This window comes from Heloderma suspectum, chromosome 1 (assembly GCF_057233095.1).
Source record: "Heloderma suspectum isolate Gila_16-S chromosome 1, 16-S_ref, whole genome shotgun sequence".
NCBI lineage: Eukaryota > Metazoa > Chordata > Lepidosauria > Squamata > Helodermatidae > Heloderma > Heloderma suspectum.
Window position 1 is genome coordinate 363,722,164 of NC_139458.1, and position 26,887 is coordinate 363,749,050.

Sequence of the window (26,887 nt, forward strand, 5' to 3'; positions counted from 1 at the left end):
ACATTTAAATAAAACCTTTTATTTCATTACTTTGAGTAACATTTCTCTGATGACATAAAGCAGCATAGTAAAATCCGTACAGTATAGAAGTCATGCACTATACGTTTATTAATGTATACTAATACTATGTAAATGCACTTTTATTTTTAGAACAGTTAAATGCCAAGAGCAAGTACATACTGTCTTGAGGTCAACTGTAATAATGCTCCTTAAGCTCCTGGAGTTCCTATTGGTGGAACCAAGCCAATATAGGCAGCAATCTAGCATATCTGAATTGCACTAAAATTACAGTACTTCAGTGCATATAACAACTGTGTGCTGGATTGCAGCTGCAATTTTTAGAGCCCTGAGGGTAGAACTACATACTGCAAGCGAAACAGTTTCCAACCCCACATTTTTCTCATAAATACTAATGCAGGGGAGAATCCTTTCCCCATTTAATTTCCTCCTCCCCCTGCCCTGCCCACCCCAGACTGAGCCAGGCTCTAGAAATGCAGTCCAGTTATGTGGAAACAAATGGGAGGGATTTGTATGGCAGAATCTGAGGGGATGAGAAGAGGTGATAACTTACATGCCTAATCTTGTCATATACATTTCTCCCACCCCTGCATTTATACTAATGAACAAACAAGTGTTTAGGGCATGTGTTTGCAGATAAAATACCAGGTGTGCCTGTCTTTTAGTGTATCAACACCAGAGGAAATAATAACCTGGTTTGCATGATCATTTTCAGCCAGGGTGGTTTAAATCAGCCACCGTGGTTTGCAGCACATGACGGGTGCCCACCCAACCCCACTCATAGGTTGTTGTGTTGTCTGAAGCCAGTGAGGGTGAGTTATCTGAAGCCACCCAATGACTAGCTTTACAACAGCCGCAAAGAAGTGTTAAGCCCCACCTAAGTTTCTCCCTCTCCCCCCGTCAAAATTATACAGCTTGTGAAGAGCCATTTCTTAGATTAATTCAGGGGAAAACAAGCAGCAAGACAAGTACTTATCATGCCTGTTTTTACCTTGACAAGTTGAAAAAACAGAGTGAACTAGAGGAAACAGGACTCCCTCAAAAGGAACATGCAGACAACCAAAACACACCTATACAAGCAGTAAGGCAAAATGTCTTGAACTCCCAGCCCACAGGAATGGAGTGCTAGCAATAGGGAAGGAGGCCAGTTTCTGTGCAGTAGTGTTAGACACCATCAATGTAGTAACTCTCTTGTTTTCACTACCCTCTTGCACTCATTAGAGTTGTGTGAGTTTCATTTCCTAGGGCACACACTGTAAGACTGAGACCACTATGATATTTAACATCTTTCATAGCAAGCATGACTGTAGCAGAGGTGGGCAACTTTGTGGCCCTCCAGATGTTTTGGCCTACAACTCCCATCAGCCCTAGCCAGCATAGACAGTGGTGAGGGATGATGGGAACTGTAGGTCGAAATATCTGAAGGGCCACGAGTCACCCGCCCCTGCGCAGAAGATGAGAAGGAATAGGCATTTCACAACAGAACTAATTGCAGCAGCAAGGTTTAGGAAGACTACAGAGTATGTACCTATTTTTGGTACTACTTCACTAATTACTTCAAAATTGAGTGTGGCATGACACCTCTTTCTTCTGTTATTCCCTTCATTTAAGAAGAGAATGTGGCAATACAGTTGTTATGAAGGTGGGGAGGGAGAGAAGGGGAGCTTCAAGTGATATGTAGTAGACTAGCTAGGAGTCAGGCTCTAGTGGATACTTACCTACCAAGCTTCTTTGGAATTGTTTATGACATTACTAGCATTAGACAGTACAAACACCACACAGGCACACAAAAGAATATTCCTTGTTGAAAGCACTTCTGAACCATTATAAGGCATTCATGCTGTGTACCTCATATACTCATGCTATGAACCAAATATACAACACACATACTGCATGCCAGCCACTTAGTTTTCATTGCTTTACTTTAGATTGATGCCTATCAGATGGAAATTTTACTTTTTTCCACTACAGCGCACTGTAGTGTCAGTATTATTTGATTATTGGACAGTGACTTTTAGATGAACCAACCCCTTCAAGTGAAGGTTTTTATTTACCTCAAAGTACTCCAGTGTCCATTTTGTGCTCTAATAAGTAACCTGTCTGCAACCTACATAATCTATTCACCTGACAAGAAAAAAGATGGCAAAACCTACACAAATGCCCACATTAAACTATGTATACTGTGAAGGCTCAAACTACCAAATAAAATACCCCCCAAAATCATGAGGTGTTGCCCAACCATTACCTGCCAAAACGCAACCAAAGAGACTGTAAATTTGAAGGACTGCTTGCTCCTGTATGAACCTCTCCAGCAGTTAAGATAGTCCTCTGGGTACCCTGCCAGTGGAGGTCAGGCAGCTGGGTACTGGAGGGCCTTATCTGTGATTACGCTTTGACTTTGGAACTCCTCAAGAGAGATCAGTCTGGTGCTGACATTATTTTCTTGTAGGTGCCAGGCAAAGTCAGTTTGGTATTCAGTTTAATTTTGTTGTAGTAGTTTATTTTTGTTATTCAGTGTGATTTTTGGCTTGGCATAGGACTACTAGATTTGCAGAATCTAAACTGTTTTATCTGGAACATAATGGAGTTTTGTTACTTGAATCTACTGTTTTAGGGTTTGAGACTTTTAACTGCTTGTTATTAAAAAGCCCTAAATGCCATTTAGAGTGCAATCTGAAGGATTTGCCTCTCTATGCTCTCTGTCTGTCCTATGCCTGCCAGCAGGACCCAGGCAGGTGGGAGGAGGACAGAGGCGAAAACACCTCCCATTCCTCCTGTTCTTTACAGTTTTAGATAGACAACGCTCTCACTTTCCGAGGTGGCTGCGAGGGGATGGGGGAACAAAATCGGATCTTGGATTTCCCCTCCCAAGGTTGTAACAGTGTCATCGGCCTTGGGGGGGGGGGGAATCCCCTATATCCTATGGTCCTTGGGATGCTCCCTTAGGGACTATAAGATTACTCTGTTATGGTAGAAAAGCAGCATATATTTTTTAGTCAAAATATTTGTAAGTCAGGGCACCTGTGTAGGGAAAGGGTAATTAACTCTCTCCTTGTGGGCTATCATACCTGCCCCCTCAATGTATCTTTTCCCCCTCAAGAGCGGGAAACCAGCTTGGCCTGGGAGGTAGCATCGTTTTAATCAGAAAAATTGTGCACAGCTCTAATCATATTCACACCCTTCCTGCCATTGCATTTCAGGCAAATAAACATTCAAAGACTGCTCCTGCATCTTGTCTACTTTGGGCCTAAGCCCATTAATATCAAAGTTTGCACTCCTTCTGGCATGACCCAGCCAAAAAGCTTCAATGACATTGATCACTGGCTAAAGATACAAAATCTACAGGGTTTCTTTCCTAACTCAAACATCCATGCTGACACCTCAGGTCATTTAGAAATCCCACATGCGTCTACAGTGTTTTCATGTTCCCAAATTATCTACTGATCCACATCCATAAATGCTCCCTTTCTGGATTTTTTTAAGGTGCCAGGAAAGTTTTAAGAGGCCAAGTCATTCTATACATATAACTATCTCAGGAAAGTCAAGGTTTCATATTTCTAGTGACTTTATGCAATTCTCAGTTCCCTGATTAGATACCATGAAAGCAGAGAAAGGTTTCTCTTTCAGTGGCATGGGAAGATCTGCATGAAAAGAGGGATCTTTATGCAGTTTTACCAAGTCCATTTATAACATTATGAAGTTTGACTAATTGCTGCCATTTACCGTGTTGCATTTCTAGATTACAGTTGTGGAAGCTTATTGCACTTTGTAAATATTGTAGATTTTGAAGTGGTCCTCTTCTAGACACAATATATGCTACTTTTCATAACAGATTGCTTCTTTTTACAGAGGAGCATAACCTGAACAGAGTCTTATGTATAGAAATTATTTTAATAAAAAATCAGATAATGGTGATTCACAACTTCAACACTGCTCTAGTATGGCAAAAACAAGTAGGCATTATCTTTTACTCAAAACATACAATCTGTTACAATCTAGGATGTAGAAAATAGGAATTTCCCAAGGCAAGATTAGACGGAAGTAAGCTCTCAGAGTTCACAACTGCATTTTTAGCCTATGTTTGACAAAGTGACTGAAATACATTTAAGAATTGTCAAGAAACAGGACAGCAATGCTTAAGTAAAAAAATTATTTTTTCAACATGGCAGATTAATAATGACCTCTTTTTCAAAAAAATAAATTGTGTAAGCGCCTTGTAGAATGTGGCAAATAAAACACTGACAGTCAATGCCAGTAGCTTTCAATGTCAACTCATAAATAGAAGCTATTGTACACAAAAAACCCCAAAACATGATAATGCCTACCACCCTTAACATTTTAGTAATTTAAAAAAGAAACAGCTGTTAGTGCAATATTATGTCAGTATATCATGCTTTTGGAAATTTAATGGTGACGTTTTATGTACACATGATACAGTAACGTTTTAAACTGGAGGTAATGAACAAAAATATTCAACAGAGAACATTTACATACAGGTATTTTAGTCTTAATATTGTCCATTGAATTACCAGATTTTCTTTTTGCAGTCTCGCTGTGCCAAGTGCACACTTCTGGAAGCCATTCAACAGTACTTAAAAAAACCCATATGTGGTCTGCTTTGTTGAATCAAAAAGGAGTTCTAAAATTGCAGAGCCTTGAAGCCATGGCAGTTGTTTCATTAAACATCATTTGTAAGGACAGCTGAAAAAATAGATAGTATTCAGTGTTAAAGACTTTAGGCTGCAAAACTATGCGGACTTAATTGGGAATAAGCCCCACTGAACTCAGTCAAACTTATTTCTGAGTTAAAAGATAGGATTAAGTTGTTTGTCTTTAGAGATAGAGAAAAACAGTTGCTCACAAGATCATATTATATAGCCCCATTTCTTAGTTTTTCCTTTGTGATCACTAACACAGGTCTGAAATCAATGTTATGTCTGAACCAGGCTCATGTGTGCCTTATACTGTGCTCTCTAACCTTGAGATCATGCACGTATTTGCAGATGCATATATTGGCTACCCTAACCTTCAGCACAATTGCCAGCCTCGCTCTGTTTATAGATTCATTTGTAAGATTGAAGTCTTTAGGGATTTATGCACTGGCTGCCTCTGAGTACACTCTTACTCATGCTTTGCATGTCACAACCTAGAGTATTGGTTGCTGTTGAATTGTGGGCTGTCATTATGTGCAAACCCTGCACTATGGTTTAACTATGGGTTGTTAACCACAAACAACCCAGGAAGAGAACCCATGCTTTGCTGTTGGGTTGTGAACTCTGGGATGTTCGTGGCTAACAACCCATAGTTAAATCATAGTTCAGAGTTCACATGTAATAACAACCTACAATTCAACAACAACCCTATATTCTGGCATGTAGTTAAGTGTGAACCAGGTCAATGGTTTTGCTTTTTGTACCCAGTTAGCATGAGTTTTTCATTAGCAGTTATTTAATTCATGATGGGCTGCAGCGTGTGTCATGGCCATTTGGATTGCACAAACCCTGATAGGGCTGATCAGGGATTGAGCCATGTCGCCCAAACCTAGTCATCATGGGTTATTTGAGGATTTAACAACCCTTGCTTAGCCTACAATTTGCAGTAGGAATTAAGCGAGGGTTGTTTAACCTTTGAATAACCCACAATGACTGGGTTTAGATGACATGATGCAACCCCCAGTTGGGGGTTGTGCAATGAAAATGGCAGGCACACATGCTTGGCACACACGAGAGCTCATTGTGGGTTGAATAACCCACGATACACTGGCCATGTTGTGTCCTCTATCAGTCAGTTCTGGAGTATTACCTACTAAAGCCTTTTTCTATGTCTTTTTGACTCATTGCCCTTTCCTAATTTTGTAACCTATGACATAAGGTAAAATCCAATGGGATTCCCCCTCCCTCCTGCAGCCTCCCCTATGCATCCCCAACATTTATGCTGGAAGGCTAGGAAACCCCACAGAGCATATTTGAAAATGGTGTGTGTGCAAGAGACTTCTGTGCAAGCAGAAATCTGTCATGTGACATTAGGTGGAACCCTTACTGTACTACCATTCATCATAATTAGTCAACTGTGACTCAAAAGAGCAGAGAGACCTCCATGCAATTTTTAATAAGCAAAAAGTACCTTGCAATCATTAAATATACTAACTTGTGGCGTATGTGTACATTCCATGTATATATATCATGGCATTTCTACATACACATAGTTGGCATCCTAAACACATGTATTTGGAACCAAGAGAACACATTTCCAAGTAAATGTGCTTATGATTCTGGTGTTTAAGGTTATTGTGCTTTGTACTGTAATAAAAACTATTTCTAACTCCACTGTCTAATGCCTCCTAAGTTCTAAAGCATGCCAAGTTAATCCCACACAGATCTGAAAGAGAAGATATAATAGAATCTTGCAGCAGAAGCAACTTTTCCATAACTTCACTTGGTTTTGTTAATTCAATGTAGTAAATGAAATATAGATACTCTGTGTTCAACAGAAAATACACCTGTTGCGTGGAAACACACTAAATATGTCAGGACTCAACACTTTTAGCTGTGCGTCAAAATATTTGATTTAACTCAAGACGCTGACACTAAATAGGGCAGCTCACCTGGTAGTCATAGGAATAACCAGGAATTATACCAACTGAGTAGTAGAATCGATCAGTAGGGTAATAATTTAGTATTACTCTCAATCAGTAGAGTATGCTGAGGAAATCAAAATTGGGAGCCAGTGTAGTGTAATGTTGGAGATGCTTGGGTTCAAACCTTAGTCATGAAACTCACTGGGTGATCTTGGGCTAATCACCATCTCTCAGCCCTACATACCTGACAAGGCTGCTGGGAGGATAAAATGGTGGGGGAGAAGCACGGACACTACTTTAAGGTCAAGAATGAGTGCTGTGATCGTATTGCACTCATATGTTCAAGTGCTTGTCTGTTTTTTTAAATATTTACTGCAGTGTGCCTTTCCTGTGAGTTGTTTTTAACTGGCCAGTTTTATTGACTAGTTTTTATCTGCTCTGGTTTTATATTGCAATATCTTTTATATGTCTGTCTTTTGAAATTTATTTCATTGTTTTTAGCTACCTTGGGCACATATTCATGAAGAGGCAGATATAAATTTAATAAAATTAAGGCTGCAATCGTATGGTCCCTGAGAAGATGTCCCTGCGGCCATCGAATGTTTCAGATCCCCCACTTTAAGGGCGGGCAGGCAGGCAGGCAGGCAGGCAGGCAGGCAGGCAGGCAGGCAGGCAGAGGGAGGGAGGGAGGGAGGGAGGGAGGGGTCCAGCCTTGGAGTGGGAGATCCAAGCTCCATGGCCCTTACTTCACCATCATCAGAGCTCTGATATCAGTAGAGGTTCTGCGACTGTGTCAGGGGAACAGGCATGCCCCCAAACAAGCAGTAAATCTACACCAGCTCCAGGGATGGCCTAGATTACTGTCTTCCCATTGGAATTAATGGAAAGGAACTTGGAAGAGCGGGGAAAACCTAGGCAAAATGCTACATAGCAGGGCTTTGAATACAGTTAATCCTCTACCTTCGGTTATCTCCCTACCCCAATGGTAGGACTGCTCTGTAAGCGTCTCAGTGAATAGGCATATATAGATTTATATTTCTTTTCAATGCTTATTGCGGTGCTGAAATCATTTGCAAGAAGAAAAAAGGAGGGATATAAATGTAACAAAGAAATACCTTTCATTTAATAGAATCATAGAATAGTAGGGTTGGAAGGGGCCTACAAGGCCCGAGTCCAACCCCCTGCTCAATGCAGGAATCCAAGTCAGAGCATCCCTGACAGATGGCTGTCCAGCCTCGTCCTGAATGCCTCCAGTGCGGGAGAGCCCACTACCTCCCTAGGTAATGGGTTCCATTGTCGTATTGTTCTAACAGCCAGGAGGTTTTTCCTGATGTTCAGACGGAATCTGGCTTCCTGTCACTTGAGCCCGTTATTCCGTGTCCTGCGCTCTAGGATGATCGAGAAGAGATCCTGGCCTTCCTCTCTGTGACAACCTTTCAAGTCCTTGAAGAGCGCTATCATATCTCCCCTCAGTCTTCTACTCTCAAGGCTAAACATGCCCAGTTCTTTCAGTCTCTCCTCATAGGACTTTGTTCCCAGTCCCCTGATCATCATCTTTGTTGCCCTCCTCTGAACCCTCTCCAGCTTGTCTGCATCCTTCTTAAAGTGCGGTGCCCAGAACTGGACACAGTAGTCCAGCTGAGGCCTAACCAGTGCTGAGTAGAGGGGAACTAGTACTTCCCGGGATTTGGAAGCTATGCTTCTATTAATGCAGCCCAAAAGAGCATTTGCCTTTTTTGTAGTCACATCACATTGTTGGCTCATATTCAGCTTGTGATCTACAACGATTTCAAGATCCTGCTCGCTTGTAAGTATTGAGCCAAGTATCCCCCATCTTGTAACTATGCATTTGGTTTCTTTTTCCTAGGTGCAAAACTTGGCATTTATCTCTATTAAATTTCATTCTGTTGTTTTCTGCCCAGCGCTCCAGTCTATCCAGATCCCTTCAAATTTTGTTTCTGTCTTCCAAAGTATTAGCTATCCTGCCCAATTTTGTGTCATCTGCAAATCTGATCAGCATTCCCTGCACCTCCTCCTCCAAGTCATTAATAAAAGTGATTTAGAAATCATTTCCAAGTTAATCATTGCTTCATATAATGGCACTGGTCTTCTTGTAACAGAAAAATAAGGCACTCTTAACGGAATTCAGCATTAGTGGTCAGGCTGCGTCAGACAGTTTTGTTTGTTTATTTATTTATTCAAACCATCCAAAGGGGCCGGGGAGGAAAACAAAAGTTGTATATTAAATGAATGGACAAACATGGTTCTGGTTTATGGAGTTTACTAAAAACTGAAGAAACTTCATGTTCGCAGGTAACACATGCAGTCAGAGGACATGAGAATTAGGCAAGAGAACACACATGGCAAGGAAGTATTCACTAGAAAATTATCAGAAATAACTGTGTGTTTATTTTTTGTTTCTGTGACAGCAAAGTAGTCAACTTGTTTTTCTAAGATTTCAGAAAGGTATTATGAGTCTGTTAACTAGACCCTGAAACATACTTTTGTTAAGTATGGTTAAATTTTCTGCATGAAAAAAACCAATGTGCTGCATGTGAGTAGTTGCAGCTGCCATGGATTCTAGTGCCACAAACCTTTGAAAAATGAATATTTACATACTATCCCTGAGTTACGTTGAAACAAAGATGCCAATTCCAAATTGCTAACACTCACCCTTTTTTCCTACTGTGAGTATTTTGTTTGTTTTTTGATTTTAACAGCCACATTCTTGAACACTCTGAGCTTGTGCTCTTCGCGGAGATCTCAGCTGTCTCAATGCGGCATCTCCGTATTGAATACCCGAGCCCATCCTTTCTGGATCCAGTTCACCTGATAAAGCAAAACAAATCTTACATAAATAATTAATTGCACATATGACTTAGCTTTAAATGAAGAGTTTTCTAACCTTCCCATCGTATCCATTACAGTTAAACTTGAACTTTACAGAACATTTTTTTTTAATAGATGAGTGCACAAAAGTGCACTATAACTACTTTTAATAAGGGGGAAACACCCATTTTTGTAGCTCTAATCTTGCGTTTTGTTTTGGTCTATTTTTGTTAGGTATGGTTAACCAATCTTAACTGACCCACTGTGTCATAAAGTTGTGGTCTCCCTTCCCTCCTAATTGAAGGATGCACAGCAGGCAAGAGTACAGGGATGGTGGAAGTCAGAAGCTACAGGCTGAGGGGGTCTGGCTTACGTCCAGATCTTACACATTGCACTCAAGAAACTAGTTCAGAGTTACAATATTATTGATGATCTCAGATGTTATGCAGATCAGTTACTAATGGTACACACAGAAAGACGTCAACTTTTTGTGACCTGCCAAAAATATGTTTACATTATACCCTAGCACTGTAGAGATTCAAGGACTCATTTTTCTGACAACAAAATCCCTTTTGTGCATCGACTCCAAATCTCTTCTGCAATGGAAAATAAATGCAACAGAGAAAACAGCATGCGGAGAACAGCTTATTAAATTTGGCCATTTAAGTGTTTTAGTGGACTCATTTGTACTTGGATAAATTATTTCATTAACATATTTGACAACAGAGTTAGATGAGAATTAGGTGTTTTTTCATGACAATGGAAGGACACATCGATCTTGAGGGCACTTTACCATTCCAGAAACTCTATGGTGTCTAATATTATACTGCTGAACATAGTTTAAATCTCTGAAACTCAAGATTGTGATTAATTACCTGACTCAATTTTATTAAGAATTTTTCTTGCACACTGTACAAAGGCCTCTTCAACATTCTCCCCTGTCAATGCACTTGTTTCCAAGAACATCAGCTCTGCAACAGACACAAAAAATAAAATACATCTCATCACTGTTTAAAATGACAACCCAAGGAATCATCAGAAGGCACCTGATGCAATTCTACTTCTGAAGCCTACCAATTCTGGTCATTTCTACATCCTTGATGGGAGACCACCTGGAAACTATACATTAACCTCTCTTAGCTCTAACAGCAATATTTACCAGGGACAGGCAATACGGTGCACACAGGTACCAGTGCAGTCCTGGACACCTTCCTTGGTGTCCGCTGAGGTGCCCTACCCCTTCCACTTTTTTTCTTTTCTTTTTTAAAAAGATAACACATTTTCTTACCAGCAACTGGGATCGCTTCAAATCAAAGTGAGTCCCCAGCAGTTGCCATCTTCATTACCTATTAATGCCTCTGGGACACATGTGGGACACAGAAACATTCTTAGGAAATGAAGATGGTGGGCAGCTGCAGGCTGATGCCCTCTTCTGTAGCACACTCAGCCACCAACAAAATGGGGAGCAGGGGGTTGGGGGGGGGATTTCTGAAGGATCCTGAAAAAGAGTGAGTATAATTTTTTGTGTGCTTGCAGTTGAGGAGAAGGGAGGGACTTGTGTGTATGCATGCATGATGGATACATGGGGTGATTGCATGTGTGTGTGGGAGAGAGAAGAAACACACAAGAGTGCATGTAGGGTGGTGAGCTGGAGTGAGAGAGAAAATGATTGGGGGCAGAAATGAGTTGGCTGCTGGGGACAGGGAGAGAAAAAGAGTTTGCCTTCTGAGAAATATGTTCCCCTTGGTGCTGAAAACTGTGGATTCCAAGGAATTGTTTAGTGTGTTGGGCTCAGACCCCACCTCTGCCTGGTACTCAGTCTTTTGGTCAGGTTACCTGTCCTTTGTGATTAGCTATGTTTTCCATGGCAGCCATTTTTCTGTGGTGCCCAGGACAGTTTCTCAAATTGCCACATGTCCCCACGGGCCCCCCAAAATTGCCCACAGCTTTAAACAATGTATATTACCACATTCTGCTCACAACAAGTTGCCTCCAAGCAATTGTTGCCAATTGTCCCTCACCCTGCAACTCCTTGTGATCCATCCCATGCAGGAAGAAGGGCCCAATACACAGGAGTGACTTTCCAAAGAGCTGCAGTAGGGAGTGGAGAAACACCCATTGCCTGAGCAATATTCTGCTCATGCAAATTTGAATCCAAACCAGTGCGTTCTATTATCATTTTACTGCAAATTTGCAAGTCGCTTCAATGGGACATAATTCCAGGTAATTGTATATGGCAGGGGTGGAAACCCACTTTCAACCCAAGTGCTGAGTTCAATTTCAGAGAGGCAATCATGGGCTGCATTCAAGTGGTGGGTAGAGCTGAAAGCCAAGGGGGTGGGGCCAAAGGAAAAAAGGGCGGGGCCAAAAACTACCAGCACATTGTAGCTTAAATCTCTTACTGCCATAACTGAACCTTACGAGAGGCATTGCGACTTTTTAGAATGGGGAAAAAATTGCATATGAGCCAGGAAACTACCACATGATATGTGGTTGGGGAAAGGGGGTGAGCCAGGAGAAGGGGCGTGGCCATCTGGGAAACCCGAGGGCCACGTTGGGACCCCAGGAGGGCTGGATTTGGACCTGGGGACTGAGGTTCCCCACTTCTGGTTTATGGGATTGCAGCCCAAAGCAAAACAGAAAACCAAATAAATTTAGAAGAACTTTAACTGATGGAAAAAGCCTTCCAACTGAATGCGCTCTAAATACTTTCTGAAGCAACATAGCCTTAGCATGGTGTCAAGATGCCAGAGTAACTGGTATTTGACTACTTAGATATATGCCGATAAAATTAAGGACGAGCCAATATAGGAGGATGTTTCATAAAAAGCTTTCTTACACACACACACACACACACACACACTCCAGTTTTGGCGACTGAAGGAACTTGAAAATGGAGCAAAAGTGTTCATCCATTCAGACGACAAGAAACCCCTCCCTCACTCTGCTTTGGCTTTGTGATGTCATCATCACAGATCTGACTGCCCATGTGACGATATCAGACTGCCTATGTGATTACTCAGGAATAAGCCCATTTTTAAAAAGATGGTGCTGAACAGATTGTGCAAAGCAGCTTCTCAGAACAAGCAACACAAGGTAAAGGTAAATGGGGTGGGGGAGGACTCATGCAGCTCCTTCTCCAAAGCCCTTATTTCACCTTGAAAACTTCTGTGGGTGAAAATTCAGTCTAGCCCTTTATCTCATTAGTTTCAAGAGGAATGTTTTAACCCAGAATAGATACTGGCAACATAGCCAACAAGCTGCATCTGGTCCAGAGAGGCTTCATTCCTGGCCCAAGCAGCAGTATCCACTTACTACATTTCTCTACCATCCCTGTTATTCATGTCTGAGGTGGGGAGGAAGAAATGGAGAACAGTGCTTGAGAAAGTCTTGGTCATTGACTAATTATTGGCAAATCCAAACATTAGAAGCCATGAAAAATACTTACCATTTTCTTGGGCAAATCTGGATGCTTCTAAGAAAGTGACTTCTCGATCTCCATCAAGATCCTTTTTGTTCCCACACAGTATTATTACAATATTCTGACTTGCTAGCATCCTCGCGTCTGTCAGCCAGTTAGTAAGTGCATTGTAGGTTTCTCGACTGAATCACAAAGGACAAATTATTAGTCATTAGTAACTATATCTTCCCCCTCTCCCTTGCAACAGTGCTTTAAATTATCCTAGGTCTATGGCTATAGCTAACTGAGTCTTCTACTGTAAAGGTTCAGGCTCACTTTGATAGATCAACACAGCTGTTGAAAAATGTCACTGCACTTTCTCTTGTCTGTGATTGAAGGCTGCAAAGGAGCTTTGCACAGTAGTGTGGGGTATAGCTGTGGAATACCTATAGCCTTGGTTGGAGGTAGGTTGCGGAGCTTGGCAGACAGCAGGCAGGCAACACAAGAGATCATGAAGTATTATTTATTACACTGCATTTATCTGGACCTGGACTAGTGCATTGTGGGAGCTGAGGACAAGGCCAAAGGTAACCAGCACAGTCTAGACCACCAAGCATGTTACTGAGAGTTCCTCCAATGCTGGTCTGAAGTCTACAGATAACTGAACTACTATTACAGGGTGTGTCCTGACCTCCAAGGAGATCAGGTGTTACGTAAAGAGAGGAACACTCTATTCTGAAGCATGTACTCCAAGACCGATATGTGTTGGAGATTGGTGTATACTGAAAGTGGGATCTGAGAGCAAACAGATTCTGGGGAGGAGTCACTGGTATCCAAGGAAGCTGGCAAGGAAAAATTCTCAGGGATAATGGAAATATGATCCATTAAATTATTGATTCCCAAGATGGACATGAGTCATGGTCTCTCTCCCTCAGGGTTCTTTGATGTCTAAAGAATCCTTGTATGATTTAAACGAGTCCAAGTCCAGGATGATAAACCACTTTGTGTATGTATACCAACCAACTGCTGGTACTAAAGAATATAGAAACTTGAGCGTAAAAGAATTTAAGGAAACATGGCTTGTGCATATTGTGGGAGATGGATCATGGCCTAGGGAAGAAGCTAGCCTGGCTCTTCAGTCAATAGAAATCAGATCCTGTGGTGCAATTCCTATCTATCCTACCTATTCAGACATTACTAGATGAACTTAAGACCCATATTTTCCCAATATTTAGGAGGGTTTGAACAGTAGTTCTTTCCTTAAGATTAGAGACTCTAGGCTAGGATCTGGTAGCTCTAACCTAAAAAACAATGGGGCTCAGAGCACATGTGACTGAACTCACTGTGTGGACGTTTTTACTTTATAGAAATTGATATGATTAACCTAAAAAGGCAAAGAGACTATGGAGGCTGAATCTGCCCCCCCTGAGAGTTGTAAAAAGATTACATATAAACCTACGGATAACGTCAGAAAGAGCAGAATACAGTTTATCCGTGTTTAAGATTACAGTGCTATTTTCCTTTTACCTGGTAATGTCATAAACAAGTAATGCACCTGCAGCACCTCTGTAGTAGCTTCGCGTTACAGACCTGCAAAGGAAAAATTACACCACTGTAAGTAAGATGGCAGTAAGTTGTATTTTAAACAGGGCTAAAATTACAAAACACAGAAGCTACTGTGCTCATTTAACAAGACAGCATGGCATGTCTGGTAGGGATAGGGAATGTGTGAACCTTCAGATTTTGTTGGACTGCAACTCCCATCATCTAGCTGTGAGACAGCATCTAGCTGTGAATGCTGCAAGACCTGCATCCTGTTTCTCTGGCTCATTTCCACCTGTCCAGTTAGGGTGGAGCCCTGGCAGACTGACACAGATTGCATGTAACAACTACACATGGGTTGTCTGGGCCAGACAGGAGCGAGTGAGCTCACTACTTCTGCTTTGTATCTGGTTTGTTCAGTGTGTGAACCTGGAATTCTGGGTTGTTGATGGGGTAACAACCCATGTTTACAGGTCAGGCTGGACAATTCAGTAATAGGGCATTCCTGGGTTGTTTTCTAAACCGCATGCAAAGTGGAAGCACTGAGCAGAAAGGAGGCAGCACATGCACACCCCGGCAGCACGACCCCAACCAATCATGTGTTAATTAACCCATGGTTGGTTGTTACATGTCAACGGGGTCATTATCTCCAGCTACAAAGGCTGCTGCTCCTGTTGAAGGTGCCTAGAGATCATCTAGCTACGAGTTCTGCTCCCTATTTCTCTGGCTCATTTCTACCTGGCCTGGGAAGGGGACCCCCTGATTGACTCCAGCTCTGAAGGCTCTGTGCTCCTGCTGTTATTTCTGCTGCTGTTTGGATTTTTAAAATTCTCCTTTGGTTTTAGCATGAATTATTACTGGATTGTTTAATTTTAGTGTATTGTTATTAATGTGAAATGTTTTGATTATCCCATGTGAATGGATATTTAAATTTTGTTATGACTTCTAGTTGTTGGAAAATTACCTTGAAATGTTATATTTTATTTTGCACTTTTTCTGAGGTTGCTGTAGGCCATTTTGAGCATGGTTTTACCATGGAAAAGTGGCATACAAATAAAATGATGATGAAGGCAATCCCTCACATTAATTATGCTGGCTAGGACCGATAGGAGTTGCAGTTAACAACATTTGGAGGGACACACATTTCCCACCACAGCAATATGGCATGATCGAGCCAAAGTTAAGCAGCTTTAAGTCCCAATTGCAATGGGACATGTGCTTAAGTCTCCAGATGAAATCAGCATGACTTAAACATGCTTGGCTAGACCACGTCTAGAATTTCTCTTATAGTCACAACACACTTGGTTCACACTTGGAACTAGTGAAAACAGCTATTGACCCGGTTCACATAAAATGCTGGGCTCACGCAGCATGGTGTCTAACCCTCGATGAGCTGCAGCATGTGCCAGGTGCCATTCTGAATATGCAACCCCTGATTAGGGCAATGTTGTGTTGTGCAAGCCCATCCACTATGGATTATTTGAGGGTTAAACAACCCTCACATAATTTATAGTAGGGTTATACAATGGTTGTTTAACCCTCAAATAAGCCATGGTGGCTGGGTTCACACAACAAAGCAACCGCACAATCGGGAGTTACATATTAAAATGTAATATGAATATGGTGTGCAGCTCATTGGGGGTTAAACAACCAACAGCGAGCTTGGGGTGTCATATGAACCGGGTCATTATCTGTGGAACTTGACTCGAAAAGACCTCAGGCCAGCTTTCAAAATCAAACAAAATCACAGGGAACATGGATCTACGCTGCTTTCTTCAGCCACCTGCATCCCAGCCAACCCCTGTTCTTAACATGCTATTATATTTCTCAGTTACATGAAGCTATACCTGAATCGTTCTTGTCCAGCTGTATCCCATATCTGTAGTTTTACATATTTGCCGCCTACATTTATTATCTTTGAACCAAACTCCACTCCTATAGTATGATTTGAGTCATCTTTGACTAGAATAGAGAAAGCTACAATTAGTATTCATGTACAATTAAGGTATCATTAGAAATACTAGCATTTTCAATATTTAACTATACCTTGTTTATTACAGTCAAAATGCTAATATTTGCTCATTTAATCGAGAGGAAACGTAGGTAATAAACGTGTAGCTTAAATTTACCATGAAGCAGCAAAGTATATATCATTCAGCGTGTCTCCAGAGCTATCAGAATATTATTCTGTGAATACTCTCTTCTGAATATGCTAAGGTTATGTCAAAATAAATGCATTACATATTAGGTCAACCCACCACACACTACTCTGTGTAATGAATTTTGCATTATAGGTTATATAGAACTACTATCATGCACTAATACTGCAATTCCCAAAATGTAGAAGTAGAACTTGCTGAGGAAATTCTCTTATTCAAAGCCTCCTGTAAGCTTTACCCTGCCACAACAATATAACCCCCTCTCCCTCATACCACCAAGGTTTGTAACCTGAGAGGTCTGACAACATGCCTTCAGTATGCATGCTTAAAGCCACCGCAACAAAATTCAGATTGCAAGTAGGGTCAAAATTCGTTATCACAATGACATACAAATGGTGTGTGTGTGTACTGACCTGTACATCCTGGGATCTATCCTGATAGACTGTCATTCTGAATGGTCAGTCCATTTGTGCGTCATTATGATAATGAACTTTGGTCCTGCTCACAATGAAACAATCACTAAGGCTTTAAGCATTGAAATTAATAGCATGTTCTCAGATGATCTCCCATGCCTATATAGAAAGTGATTTGGGGTAGATCATACTTACCTGGACGTAAGCTCCACTGAATACAAGCTTACTTCCAAGTAAATACATGATGGGTTGTGCTGCACATGTTCCCCTACTTATTAGGACTACCTTTTGAGAAACCTCAGATTACATAGATAAAAAAATAACCATAATTTCTGGTAAAGATTAATGTGGACCAAGACTTTTGTTGAAGAAAAAAAATAGTAATTCTTCTATTGGACTTACATTTCTTCTCAATAAATTGATGAAGCAAACAGGATTTGCCAGTTCCAGCATTTCCAATGACCAAAAACTTAAACAGGAAATCTGAAAAATAAGAATATTCAAATGAGCATCTTCAAATGCAAAAGATCTATGCTATTACTTGTATTTTCCTTTGTCAAGTCACAAGGACCCAGAACAGATAATTGTCTAATTACAATTGGCTCACTCAGGAAAAAAACACAACAGGGAAACATAGCAAGTATGGCTATTTATATTCCACACATGTGAAAACACAAAATAAAGTATTTGGAGGATCTTAAGTTTCATATTTTTCTCCCAATCTTTACGGTGCAATTTCTGGTATAAGACCCGTACTTATTTATCCAACAATTTACATTATGATAGTATTTTAGTTCATTCAACAATTTTTTAAAATGCAAACCTTCAAGTTTGAACAGGACAGGTTCATCATGAGGAAACAATATAAAAGGAAACAGAATGAAATAGGGTTTTCATTACTGTATACCTAGGTTTGACACCTCAGAGTGCTAATATAGAAAATACAGTGTTAATATGGATTATAATCACATTTGGCTGGATCACCAAACTCCTGCTTGAAAACATATCCACTTCAAGTTTGCCAGGAACAATATAAAAAGGGAGGGGGCAGAAAGAGGAGAACCCAAACACTTTTAGGACCTACTGTTTTCATTGGGAGATATTTATGTGCTTAAAATCTCTAGTAATATCTATGGGCTGGCCTGACATAAGACAGTTTGGGTGAAGCTATCTCACCTGCCAGCTTTATGCTACCCATCTTTTCATGAACAGTTTTCTTTTATGCCATATACTAGCCTATTCCGTATATAAAAATTAGGTCTTTGACCTGAATCCAAAAACTAAGAGTAATGTCTAATTCCGTCTCTAGTTGTGCCTAAAGCTTGCTGTTTCTGAGGTTGCATAAACTGTATTGTTTTTCTTGGACTTCAGTTATTCTCACCCCGTAACATGAAATAGCAAGGTTTCTCCACTTCAGAAGGAATACTTGTCCATTTATCTACAAGAACTAGACATACATATATCTGTATGTGATTGTATGTCCCCATTTCTGCAAAACTGACCTGGACACAAACATTCAATCTAGAAAATAGACTAATTATGAATAATTGCAAGTTTTCAGTTCTGCAAGAGGTGCCACAACCTCAATACCATTTTTTATCACCTTAAAACCTCTGATATACGCTACTATATGTCCCAATTTCTTAATCAGAACACAATTTAGGTCTATTACTACATTACAATGTAATAGCCCAAGGTGTGATATTTTCTTCTTAAAGCGACTGCTGAAAGTTCTCAAGTATTTTTCATCTCTTTAATGATTTGGGGTTAAGTTTTAACGTATCCCTCACAGTGGTGCAGTTTGCATATCACGCTGCAATTCCTGGGTTGTTTCACCCGTGCGCTTATCATTTCCACTTTCAACTGAAAATAGTTTCAATTGTTTCGTGACATGTGTCCCTGGAAATTCTCAGTTGTTTTTGGGGTAAGCAACCCAGAGTTAACCCAACAACAAACCAAGGGCAGTTGTTGGGTTAACTCTGGGTTGACTGTCATTATATCAAACTGATGTAATAATCATACTTAAGCCAGATGCTAGCATCTTGCACACCTTCTTTGCTGCCAATACATGTGAGACCAATAAACAAAATGGAAGCTTCCCAATCAGCATCCTACCCAGAGCAGTACATATAAAGGTGCAACTGGCACTGACTTTGCAATCATTTTGGCACCAGTTCAAAACTTTTGTTTGCTTGGGGATTTTAAGCTTGTCAGTCTGTCTTATTGTATTTTACTGCCTTTTTATTTTATTTCATTTTCTAGTGCTATGACCTTTTTGTTATATTTACTGGTCATCACCCTGATATCTTTTGATGAAGGACAACGTATAAATATCCAAATAAATAAAAAAAATAAAAATCTGGCATTGGCTCCTTGACTGGTCAAGCAGTGGTACGCAAACATGTCAGTTGCCATTATTTCAGTAGCCCTAAAAGTTTGTAGTGCAATCTGTGAGACAGGATTAAGCACACTGAAACAAGTAGATATATGTACAGGACAACTAAAATAGCAAAAGGCTTTAAAATGAAAGCTGTGGCTTTTTAGTGGCAGATATCCCATTTGAGTTCCATGGTTGCAATTATCAAGTCAACTCTTCATCTGTTTCCAAACTTTGCTAATACACGCAAACCTTGACAAAATGTCTTTTGTATACAACTAAAGAAGAATCACTGCAGTGTTACAATTCACCACCAATTCACATGAATCTGATGTTAGCCTACTTTTCCCACAGTAGTTTTGCTCAAGAAGAGCTAGTTTTAGGCTATCTATTTTACATCTTACACAGTGAAGTGAAAGCAATTAATATGCCTATTATTTCTTCAGCTGTTAAAACGGTTCAGCTTTGCTCTCAGCTTCTTCATTCCAGATGAAAAAACAAAACAAAAACAGTGCTTTGAAAGGCACTTCGTTAGAAGGCTTATTCTCCCTTTCTTCCACATTGACAAGGAAGCTTTGAGCTACAAGATTCTGTTGAGCTGTCCGGCCTCTCACCCTAGAGAAGTTTGTTGACTTCTCAACAAAGAATGACCGAAGAAGAAAAATGCAGACAAGAGAAGACCCACAAATCATCACAGCGACCACTCCTGAAACATTAAGGGTGCAATCCTATGCATGTTAAAACAGAAAAGCCTCAGGATGGCTGGCTGAATAGATGCTGGGAGGTGTAGGACTTTTTTCTGTCTAAACATGCATAGGATTGTACCATAAAGGCCTTTGTCTATATGCAAGAACCTTGTAGCAAAGCTATGAATACCACAGCATATGTGACTATCAAACTCTTAAAGAGACACACATTCAGATATGCAATAACTGAGCATTAAAACTGCTTCATTTGGTAGTATCTTTTTATTCTGCTAGAGTTGTTTCGAAAAAAGAGCATTGATAAAACACAATCATTGCTTTTCCACATTGCATTTGGAGTATACAGAAGGGTAACAGATTATATTGTGATCTACTTAAAAAAAAATCCTCTCCGGGAGTCATCTTAACAATTGCCATAACAATGTAAGAACTCAACTTGGCAATTAATCTAAACTTTAAAGTCATTTTTGAGTTATGCACATGCCATGAATTAGCAAGCAAGAATGGCATCTGAAAAGAGAAGGCACTACTTTACCTCCTGCTGTATTCTTTTGTACATTTTCTTAATTCAGCCCAAATGACTGACTGCTTTTATTCCTATGGAACTGCAAACACATGTTCTGCTCAGAATACTTGAAACGGGAAAATAATAGACAATCGCCAGGAAAAAGTAGAAAAGAAATATATTGTTTTAGTAGTATTATAAAGAAAATGAGGGGTGGGGAATCTAAATAAAAATCCTGAAGACAGCAGAGGCAGGATGCGATCTAGAGCTTGCAAGATAATGAAGTCTAAAAATATGAAGTAGAGAAAACAAGAGATGATGATTGATATATTTCAAACAATGGAGGATCAAAATGGACTATATATGTTCCAACAGGCTTTTGTCCTAAGATGTGACTATTCCTTGATGCTGCCCTAAGTTTCCTCCCTGAAACTAAGGGTGGTATCTAATTAATTCCCTACTCCCATCTACAGAACAGCTTCTGACAGCTGAACAGGGAGGAGCATGATTTCCCCACTCTCCAGTGCAACCCCCAAGGAACCCTCAAAAAATGCTCAAGTGAGCTGGTGGATCCTCTTAAGTAGATTTGGGAGGAAATCTGCAGGATGGAGGAAAGGAGGGGAAGTCCTATTCCATGAGAAGAAGTCCTCTCACACAATGTTGTTTTTTGCCCTCATCTTCAAATCATCATTCAATACATAATGAGGTTTATGGGGAACTGCCAATAGATAATGGCTCAGTATGACGCCGGAAGATGAGCCCCTCAGGTCGGAAGGTGTCCAATATACTACTGGGGAAGAATAGAGGGTATTTCCAAGTAGCGCCAGAAAGAGTGAAGCGGCTGAGCCAAAGCCGAAAGGACACTCAGCTGTGGATGTGTCTGGTGGTGAAAAGAAAATCCCATGCTGTAAAGAACAATATTGTTTAGGAACCTGGAATGTAAGATCAATGAATCAAGGTAACCTGGAGGTGGTCAAACATGAGATGGCAAGACTGAACATCGACATCTTGGGAATCAGCGAACTAAAATGGACAGGCATGGGCGAATTTAATTCAGGTGACCATCATATCTACTACTGTGGGCAAGAATCCCTTAGAAGAAATGGAGTAGCACTCATAGTCAACAAAAGGGTGGGAAAAGCAGTACTGGGGTACAATCTTAAAAACGATAGAATGATCTCAGTACGAATCCAAGGCAAACCATTCAACATCACAGTAATTCAAGTCTATGCCCCAACCACTGAGGCCGAAGAAGCTGAGGTTGATCGGTTCTATGAAGACCTATAACACCTTCTAGAACTAACAGCAAAAAAAGATGTCCTCTTCATCATAGGGGATTGGAATGCTAAAGTAGGAAGTCAAGAAATCACCAGGATAACAGGCAGGCATGGCCTTGGTGTACAAAATGAAGCAGGACAAAAGCTAATAGAGTTTTGCCAAGAGAACACGCTGATCATAGCAAACACTCTTTTCCAACAGCACAAGAGGCGACTCTACACATGGACATCATCAGATGGTCAATATCGAAATCAGATTGATTATGTCCTTTGCAGCCAAAGTTGGAGAAGCTCCATACAGTCAGAAAAACAAGACCTGGAGCTGACTGTGGCTCATATCGTGAGCTTTTTGTTGCAAAATTTCGGCTTAAACTGAAGAACATAGGGAAAACCACAAAACCGTTCAAGTATAACCTAAATCATATCCCTTATGAATATACAGTGGAGGTGAGGAATAGATTGCAGGGATTAGACCTGATAGACAGAGTGCCTGAGGAACTATGGACGGAGGTCCGTAACATTGTTCAGGAGGCAGCAACTCAATCCATCCCAAAGAAAAAGAAATGCAAGAAAGCAAAGTGGCTGTCTGATGAGGCTTTACAATTAGCTGAGGAAAGAAGGGAAGTGAAAAGCAAGGGAGAAAGGGGAAGATATACCCAACTGAATGCAGAGTTCCAGAGAATAGCAAGGAGAGACAAGAAGGCCTTCTTAAATGAACAATGCAAAGAAATCGAGGAAAACAACAGAATGGGAAAGACTAGAGATCTTTTCAAGAAAATTGGAGATCTCAAGGGAACGTTTTGTGCAAAGACGGGCATGATAAAGGACAAAGAAGGCAGGGACCTAACAGAAGCAGATGAGATTAAGAAGAGGTGGAAAGAATACACAGAAGAACTATACAGGAAAGATCTGAATGTCCCTGATAGCCACGATAGTGCGGTCACTGAACTTGAGCCGGACATCCCCAAGAGTGAAGTCAAATTCTGAAAGAGATGGGGGTACCAGACCACCTTACCTGTCTCCTGAGAAATCTGTACGAGGGTCAAGAAGCAACAGTAAGAACCAGACATGGAACAACCGATTGGTTCCAAATTGGGAAAGGAGTACGACAAGGCTGCATATTGTCGCCCTGCTTATTTAACTTATATGCAGAGTACATCATGAGAAACGACGGGTTGGATGAATCACAGGTCGGAATTAAGATTGCCGGGAAAATTATCAACAACCTCAGATACGCAGACGATACCACCCTAATGGCAGAAAGTGAAGAGGATCTAAAGAGCCTCTTGTTGAGGGTGAAAGAGGAGAGTGCAAAAGCTGGTTTGAAACTCAACATTAAAAAAATGAATATCATGGCATCTGGCCCCATCACTTCCTGACATATGGAAGGGGAAGAAATGGAAGCAGTGACAGATTTTATTTTCTTGGGCTCCGAGATCACCACAGATGGTGACTGTAGCCATGAAATTAAAAGACGCTTGGTCCTTGGGAGGAAAGCTATGGCCAACCTAGACAGCATAGTAAGAAGCAGAGACATCACCTTGCCGACAAAGGTCCGTCTAATCAAAGCCATGGTTTTCCCAGTAGTAACGTATGGCTGTGAGAGCTGGACTATAAGGAAGGCTGAGCGCCGAAGAATTGATGCTTTCAAACTGTGGTGCCGGAGAAGACTCTTACGCGTCCCCTGGACTGCAAGGAGGTCCAATCAGTCCATCCTAAAGGAAAACAACCCTGAGTGCTCATTGGAAGGACAGATACTGAAGCTGAAGCTCAAATATTTTGGCCACCTAATGCGGAGAGAAAACTCTCTGGAAAAGACCCTGATGCTGGGAAAGACTGAGGGCAAAAGGAGAAGGGGACGGCAGAGGATGAGATGGCTAGAGAGCATCACTGATGCAATGAATATGGACTTGAGCATGCTCCGGGAGAGAGTGCAGGACAGGAAGGCCTGGCGTGCTATGGTCCATGGGGTCACGAAGAGTCGGACACGACTGAACGACTGAACAACAACAATACAACCAGCAGGTATTTCTTATTTTAAGAATGTGGGTTTGATCCAAATATATCAAGGCAAACAAAATAAGGCATAAACATTTCTTCAGGGAAGAAACAAGTCCTTTAATGAAACAACCCAACGAACTAATCAGGAATTTTAACCATGGTGCGTCGCATATGAAGCCTTCTTACTAAAACCATACTCTTCATGACATGTCTAGCAACCTACCTCCACTGCTAAGAGGACTGAACTATGGTGATACGTAGAAGGTAGAAGCAGATGTATACTGCTGCCTGCTCATTAAGGTGAGAGGAACTATCATCATAATGAGCAACATATGACAGCTTGTGCTGAGAGATGCTGGGGCTTTGTGTCTTTATAGATTCAAATGATATTACATCCTTAACCTTGTCTTCATTTTCACTTACTCTTGATAACACAGATAGTATTGTTTCTTGCAGCATAAGAAGTTTCAAACCCAAAATTCCATTATTTAACTATTCTTCAGAACTATGGAAATTATTTGCTCCTTTATAAATATGCAGCAATTACTCATTTGGCCCTAAATGACCCTAGTAAGAGGCTTTCCATTCTTCCAGACTGCATACCTTATGCCAAACAGTCACTTTGCATTTATTATAAATAAAGTCATTTCCCATATCACACGATACAAAGCATCACTATGTTTAGCTACTGGTGACGTGCAAGCTGGATCATGTTCGTCACTAAGAAAGGTTGAGAACTGAAAATTTGGCAACCTTGAACAAACTAACTGAAAAAAGCCTCAAGATAATGAACATGCCCAGCAACCCCCATCACTCACACAAACAAGAATAAATGCTGCTTTAGCACATTGGGCTAGATTTGCCATATAGGATGAGGAATTCCTCTTTCTAGACGTGGGTGCAATCAAATGTTCTTAGTTTGGCACCACTTTGATGCTTCTCAAGACTCTGTTTTTACAAAGTGTGTAGTAGCTGTCATCCAGAAAGAGGAAATTCATTTCCGTGTTACTTTCCTCAAAGCAAAACCTATTACCTATCACAGCTGCAGTCCTTCACCTACAGCACTGGTCTTCAACTGATGAGTCAGAACGTAGTATTGGGTCACAGCCCAGGTGGGTTGCAACAGGAGTGCTCCCACAGTACCAATGTACAGTATAAAATTAAGGAGTGGGTGTTTGGATTGAATGTGGATCCCAGGTTAGAAAGTTTGAAAGCTATAATATGGGTACTGGTCACAATGGCTATATGCTACTTATCTCCAGAATCAGAGGCAGTATGCCTATGTACACCAGTTGCTGGGGAACACAAGTGGGAGGGTGAAACATAGGGAAACGTCATAGCAAAACCATGTTGGCTGCTAGCAACTGAAACATAGGAAGCTGCCATATGCTGAATCAGACCACTGTTCCATCTAGCCCAGTATTGTTGACACTGACTGGCAGCTACTCTCCAGGTTTTCAGGCAGGAGTCTTTCCTAGCCCTACCTGGAGGTGCCAGGGATTGAACCTGGACCTAATGCATGCAAAGCGTGTGCTCTACCACTGAGCTATGCCTCCCCCTCGCCCCCGAGTGCTAAGGTACTCATATCCTACTTACAGGTTTCCCATAGGGAGCTGGTTGGTCACTGGGTGAACAGAACGCTGGACTAGATGGGCCTTTGGCCTGATCCAGCATAGCTCTTACTTACGTTCTTACATACTGAGCTACTCCACATGGCTACTGTGAGAATTTCTTAAATAACATATGAGAAGGGCTATAAAGTGTTAAGTATTATTAGTACCTAGGGTCAAAACATAAGTTAACACACACTCATCACTCCTCCTTTCTTAAAAGCCAGGGATACACGCAAAAGACAACGAAGGGTCCATATATAACATGCCCATCTGCTTTTCCCATTACTTTTTGACAGCATATGGATATAGCACAAAACGAGACTCCCCTCAAAAACAGGTAAGGCGTGTGGGGAGAGGGGGAGAGAATAGGAAGCAGTGTGCGCGGCCCTCACGTTTTCAGGGTGAGAGAACAACTGACTACACGGATGGAAAGACACCACGTACTATGCCAGGAGACAGGAGCGTGGATTTGTAGGGTCTACCACAGCCTCCCCCAACCTGGCGCCCTCCTGATGTGTTGGACTACAACCCCCAGCTTCTCCCAAACATGCGGGCTGGGGATGCCGGGAGTTGTAGTCCAACACATCTGGAAAGCTCCAGGTGGGCAGGCTGCTCTACCGCATCACAGGTCTGCCAGCGATGGGGGAACGGTTCTTCCATTACGGCGAGGGGGTGGGGAAAAGGGCTCCCCGCCCCTCTAGGCCACCCTCCATTATGCATATAACTACAGGCAAATCCACCGCGGCCCCAATTCCTCCCTCATCGCCCAATGCCGACCCCCCCCCCCCCGGTCAGCCCCTCCCTACCGTAGGTCTCGGACATGGCTGTCTGCGACATTTTGGGAGCGGCGCGACGGCGGCCGTTCTTCTCCCGGCCGCCGCTGCTCGGGGAAGCAGGGCCTCAAGGCGCCTCAGCCAGGCCGCGGCCCTAGAAACGACCCGGAGGCTTCCCGCTCCACAACCGGGCGAGGAGGAACGAGGGGGCGGGGCGACGGGGAGAAAGCGCCTCGGCCAGCGGCACGAGAGCGCGACGCCCTCGCCCGCGCACGCAGCTCCGCCCCGCTCGCCCAGCCCTTCGGGCAGCGGCCTGCCGGTGTACGCAAGCGCGCTGCCGCGCCAACGGTCTCTCACCAAAACAAAGCGCACGTGCGCGGCGGCGTTGAGATCTGAGCTCGTCGCAGGGCGGGCGGAAGGGGGTCCGGCGCCGCGTAACCGGTGGCCCGAGGCGCGTGCTTGCTTGCCTCGGCTCGGAAGCAGGCTCAGCACTGGCGATGTTGAGCCCAGCTGGCGGTAGCTGGAAATTAGGGCGGCTGCTTCCACGTGGCCCAAAGGGAGGGATGTCCTCACCAAAAAACGAGGACGGAAGATGTCAGTTTGCATAATATTTGCACATGCAAATTTGTACCAAGGGTGTGCATGTAGAAATAATAATTTAAACGGCAATATAACACATCTCACCATGGTGGACAATGC

The 26,887-nt window shown here is 41.9% G+C and overlaps 1 protein-coding gene across 1 annotated transcript; it reads right to left on the minus strand.

The window, feature by feature from the left end:
- On the minus strand, positions 1-26,483 carry RAB4A (RAB4A, member RAS oncogene family). Its single transcript, XM_084828123.1, has 8 exons — positions 26,222-26,483; positions 17,341-17,421; positions 16,214-16,328; positions 14,352-14,414; positions 12,873-13,027; positions 10,300-10,395; positions 9,269-9,424; positions 1-4,719 (listed from the first exon to the last, which is right to left on the minus strand). Exons 1-7 carry the CDS (start codon positions 26,250-26,252, stop codon positions 9,309-9,311), a joined length of 657 nt encoding a protein of 218 aa, XP_084684249.1. The 5' UTR covers positions 26,253-26,483; the 3' UTR covers positions 1-4,719; positions 9,269-9,308.
- Positions 26,484-26,887: the final 404 nt, after the last annotated feature.